This window comes from Haplochromis burtoni, unplaced genomic scaffold (assembly GCF_018398535.1).
Source record: "Haplochromis burtoni strain Fernald_Lab_line unplaced genomic scaffold, NCSU_Asbu1 Contig_759, whole genome shotgun sequence".
Taxonomy (NCBI): Eukaryota; Metazoa; Chordata; class Actinopteri; order Cichliformes; family Cichlidae; genus Haplochromis; species Haplochromis burtoni.
Window position 1 is genome coordinate 62,875 of NW_024583120.1, and position 5,560 is coordinate 68,434.

Genomic DNA, 5,560 nt, shown 5'->3' on the forward strand with positions numbered 1-5,560 from the left:
CTTAACTCCAGGCCCTGCATTTTTGGTGGAACCACCAAACTTATAATTAGTAGGTAACCTGCTCTATCAACTGACTGGGACCGTGGTCAGTCAGCCACCCCACCCCAAAGGAGGGGGGTAAAAATTATGAACATTTTTTTGTCCGACTGCTTTAATTTGCATCCCATAGATCGCATCCCTGAACTTCCTCCAGCAATGAATGCTGTTAACTTCCTGTGGTCTCTACATAGAAGGGAAGGGATGGAGAATAATGGAATAATCAACAATAATACAATCATAAGGATCCAGAAGCAGGCGTGATCTGTCAGTAAACAAAAGCTGTTTTTAACATTTAATTATCATCTATTCATTTATTACTGCCCTGTTGTGTCATTGAACTCAGATTGTCACAACAATACTGAAAGTATCATCAAGTTTACTCATATTGTTCTCAAAGTTTGTAGTTTTCATAATTCCAAATTCAGATGAGGTCAGCTGAATCAGAAAACACTGAAGGAATTTATTAGAACTGATGTCAGACTGTGACGTCGGACCCCAACACACGCACACACACGCCGTGGTTATGGTGACACACACTTCTTTTATTATAACTGTGGTTTCAGCTTAAACGCACGGGACACAGACACTCCTGCTCAGTAGTCGCTCTGTTCGCTTCCTCGACTGTCACTGAAACATAAGAAAAGAAACAATCAGTCACTCGTCCCAAACACCTGTGCAGCCCCGCCTCCGCCCCGCCCCGGGAGCTCACCATGCCACCCCTCCCCTGCAGTGGGCCAGAGACCACACCCGCGCCACACAGACCTTTCAGTCCTATGGATGTCTGTCAGTGGGCTAAAGATCCTTTGTTTTTATTGTAAAAAAAACAAAAAAACAAAACTAAAGTGAACAAACAGTCATTACGACTTGCGACTGGTGGTTGTCAGGCAGACACCAACTGGTGTCTGGTGTGACTGAGGCCTTACCTGCATTATATTGAGGGGAATGCAGATGTCTGAGGTCAACTGCTGTGATGTATGTATTTAGTAAAATACACAAAGGAAATCGGGATATGAGAAATAAAACAATGAAAGGCAGAAAAACGTACTGTAAATATATTTATTTATTTATTGAGAATATGAATCATTTCCCAGGTAGGGTTTGATAATGATACTGCCAAGGGAGGAGCCAAATAGGAGGACAGTGTAGCCGAGACCGTAAATGTTATTGATGAGGATGCTTTCACAGGAGAGCTTAAACAAAGAGGCATTGTCACAGAAAGGGTTAAATATGATCCACCTGCAGCGTGACAGGCGAACGCTGAGGCCCACGAGGATTGTCACCATAACGAAGATTACTGCCCAGGCCAAGACCGACAGCTTCACCACCATCCAGTTGGTCATGATGGTGGCGTACTGCAGCGGGTTGCAGATTGCCACATAGCGATCAAAAGCCATGATCATGAGTATAGTGTGAGAAGAACCTGCATAAATGTGAACACAAAAGGCCTGAATGACACAGTCTACATAGTGGATGTACCGATCTGAGCTGGCAATAAAAATATCCCTCAGCATACGTGGAAAGATTGTTGTGGCTCCAAATACATCATTAATGCTCATGTTACAGAAGAGCAGATACATGGGCTGGTGGAGGCTACTATCCAGCGTGATCAGGATCACCAGGACAATGTTGGAAAACATGATGAAGATGTAAATGAGGAGGAGGAGGATAAAGGTGGGAATGGAGGCATCTGGGCTGACCTGTAAACCTTCTAAGAGCAGGATATCTGAAGTCTGGTTTTCCATAGTGCAGAAGGTTAATTTCAACCTGGAGAGAAGACAAAAAAACATGTTTATTTTCAAACTTTAAAGGGATTTTAAAGTGTTTTTGAAAGCCACTTACAGGCAGAACTTTGTGCTATTAGAAACTGAATTTGAATAAGTTAAATTTGTATTTGAATTTCTCAGATTGAATCTGAATTGCTCAACTTGAATAAAAGCTTCTAAAACTGAATTTGAACTTAGCCTAATTTGAAATCCCATGTATTTATTTGAAAAGGTTCATCACTAAGTTGAAATAGAATTTTATATTTTGAAAATTTAATAATTACATTTGAATTTGTATTCCATTCTTCTTTAAATTTAGCTCCTGAATGATTTCAGTTTCACTTTCCACCATTCAATTTCAGTTCTACTCCCTGCTTCAGTTTTTGACAACATCTAGGTCCTTTATGAAAACCACAGAGTAATTGAGTGCCAGTTAATAGAGCTACGTTCTACCTGCGAACGCAGTGTTACAAAATGGACCTGCAGCATCTTGAGCTTGAGCGGGGCACAGATTAAGCATTCAGAAGTCATTCATCATGTCAAATGACAGATCGTATGAACAAAGAGAATTTAGAAATGTAATTATTGATAACAGTAAACAAGCACAGATAGCGTAATCTACAGCTGTTTAGAGAATGAGAAGTGTTGGGGTTTGTTTTTTTTTCAGTTTGCCATTTCAGTGATAGTCGTATATCATGTATTTTAAAGAAGGATGGAATACAAAAATTCAGTTTCAATTTAGTGATGTTCATTCTCAATCCAGTACACTGAATTTCAAATTAGGTTAATTCAAGTTCAGTTTTAGAAGCTTTTATTCAAGTTGAGCAATTCAAATTCAATCAGAGCAACCAACAAGCAGAATTCATGACTGTAGAGAAATGGCACTAGGGAAAGTTATGAAGGATCTTCTTATGGCCTCTAACAGTTGACTCACCTCTGTGCTAGTCTTGCTGGATCTCGTTACAGCTTTCAATACTGGTGCAGTGGTTTAAATCATATCTATTTTTTAAACTTTGATTTAGCTGCGTAAATGGGAAGTCTTCTTCACTGACTAAGATTAATTATGGAGTTCCACAGGGTTCTGTGTGAGGATACTTTGTTTACATTATACAGTGGGGCAAAAAAGTATTTAGTCAGCCACCGATTGTGCAAGTTCCCCCACCTAAAATGATGACAGAGGTCAGTAATTTGCACCAGAGGTACACTTCAACTGTGAGAGACAGAATGTGAAAAAAAAAATCCATGAATCCACATGGTAGGATTTGTAAAGAATTTATTCGTAAATCAGGGTGGAAAATAAGTATTTGGTCAATAACAAAAATACAACTCAATACTTTGTAACATAACCTTTGTTGGCAATAACAGAGGTCAAACGTTTACTATAGGTCTTTACCAGGTTTGCACACACAGTAGCTGGTATTTTGGCCCATTCCTCCATGCAGATCTTCTCGAGAGCAGTGATGTTTTGGGGCTGTCGCCGAGCAACACGGACTTTCAACTCCCGCCACAGATTTTCTATGGGGTTGAGGTCTGGAGACTGGCTAGGCCACTCCAGGACTTTCAAATGCTTCTTACGGAGCCACTCCTTTGTTGCCCGGGCGGTGTGTTTTGGATCATTGTCATGTTGGAAGACCCAGCCTCGTTTCATCTTCAAAGTTCTCACTGATGGAAGGAGGTTTTGGCTCAAAATCTCACGATACATGGCCCCATTCATTCTGTCCTTAACACGGATCAGTCGTCCTGTCCCCTTGGCAGAAAAACAGCCCCATAGCATGATGTTTCCACCCCCATGCTTCACAGTAGGTATGGTGTTCTTGGGATGCAACTCAGTATTCTTCTTCCTCCAAACACGACGAGTTGAGTTTATACCAAAAAGTTCTACTTTGGTTTCATCTGACCACATGACATTCTCCCAATCCTCTGCTGTATCATCCATGTGCTCTCTGGCAAACTTCAGACGGGCCTGGACATGCACTGGCTTCAGCAGCGGAACACGTCTGGCACTGCGGGATTTGATTCCCTGCCGTTGTAGTGTGTTACTGATGGTGACCTTTGTTACTTTGGTCCCAGCTCTCTGCAGGTCATTCACCAGGTCCCCCCGTGTGGTTCTGGGATCTTTGCTCACCGTTCTCATGATCATTTTGACCCCACGGGATGAGATCTTGCGTGGAGCCCCAGATCGAGGGAGATTATCAGTGGTCTTGTATGTCTTCCATTTTCTGATGATTGCTCCCACAGTTGATTTTTTCACACCAAGCTGCTTGCCTATTGTAGATTCACTCTTCCCAGTCTGGTGCAGGTCTACAATACTTTTCCTGGTGTCCTTCGAAAGCTCTTTGGTCTTGGCCATGGCGGAGTTTGGAGTCTGACTGTTTGAGGCTGTGGACAGGTGTCTTTTACACAGATGATGAGTTCAAACAGGTGCCATTCATACAGGTAACGAGTGGGGGACAGAAAAGCTTCTTACAGAAGACGTTACAGGTCTGTGAGAGCCAGAGATTTTCCTTGTTTGAGGTGACCAAATACTTATTTTCCACCCTAATTTACGAATAAATTCTTTACAAATCCTACCATGTGGATTCATGGATTTTTTTTCACATTCTGTCTCTCACAGTTGAAGTGTACCTCTGGTGCAAATTACTGACCTCTGTCATCATTTTAGTGGGGGAACTTGCACAATCGGTGGCTGACTAAATACTTTTTTGCCCCACTGTACATGCTTCCCTTAGGCAGCATCATTAGAAGACATAGCATACATTTACACTGCTATGCAGATGACACCCAGCTCTATCTGTCCATGAAGCCAGATAACACACACCAATGAGTTAAACTGCAGGAATGTCTTAAAGACATAAAGACCTGGATGGCCGCTAACTTTCTGCTTCTTAATTCAGATCAAACTGAGGTTATTGTACTCGGCCCTGAAAAGCTTAGAAATATGGTATCTAACCAGATTCTTACTCTGGATGGCATTACCTTGGCCTCCAGTAACACTGTGAGGAACCTTGGAGTCATTTTTGACCAGGACATGTCCTTCAATGCACATATTAAACAAATATGTAAGACTGCGTTCTTCCATTTGTGCAACATCTCTAAAGTTAGAAATATCCTGTCTCAGAGTGACGCTGAAAAACTAGTTCATGCATTTATTACTTCCAGGCTGGACGACTGTAATTCATTATTATCAGGAAGTCCTAAAAACTCTGAAGAGCAGATTTCTCCTGTTTTGGCTTCCTGTTAAATCCAGAATTCAAAATCCTGCTCCTCACATACAAGGTCTTAAATAATCAGGCCCCATCTTATCTTAATGACCTTGTAGTACCATATCACCCTATTAGAGCACTTCGCTCTCGCTCTGCAGGCCTACTTGTTGTTCCTAGAGTATTTAAAAGTAGAATGGGAGGCAGAGCCTTCAGTTTTCAGGCCCCTCTTCTGTGGAACCAGCTTCCAGTTTGGATTCAGGAGACAGACACTATCTCTACTTTCAAGATTAGGCTTCAAACTTTCCTTTTTGCTAAAGCATATTTTTTCTTTCCACATTACTGGTAACAGCAAAACTATTTGAAATGACTTTTGCAATTTGTATTTAACCCCAAACAAAAATGAAGATGGAACACACAAAACTGGAGCTCGAGCCAAAAAGAAATAGCTCAAAATAAAATTTAAATTTAAATGTTAAATATCTATTTTGGTGATAGAAATAGGATCAAAGAGATTTTCCAAAAATTGTGAACTGATGTTCCTCCGGTGAGTCATCA

General features: G+C 41.2%; 1 protein-coding gene across 1 annotated transcript; it reads right to left on the reverse strand.

The window, feature by feature from the left end:
- Positions 1 to 1,103: 1,103 nt before the first annotated feature.
- LOC121812720 (putative olfactory receptor 13C6) lies at positions 1,104 to 1,781 on the reverse strand. The gene has a single exon (XM_042215563.1). It carries the CDS (start codon positions 1,779 to 1,781, stop codon positions 1,104 to 1,106), a length of 678 nt encoding a protein of 225 aa, XP_042071497.1.
- Positions 1,782 to 5,560: the final 3,779 nt, after the last annotated feature.

What these genes read in the sequence shown, in the direction of transcription:
- LOC121812720 (XM_042215563.1), bottom strand. Translation starts at nt 1,781, where the DNA reads ATGGAAAACCAGACTTCAGATATCCTGCTCTTAGAAGGTTTACAGGTC.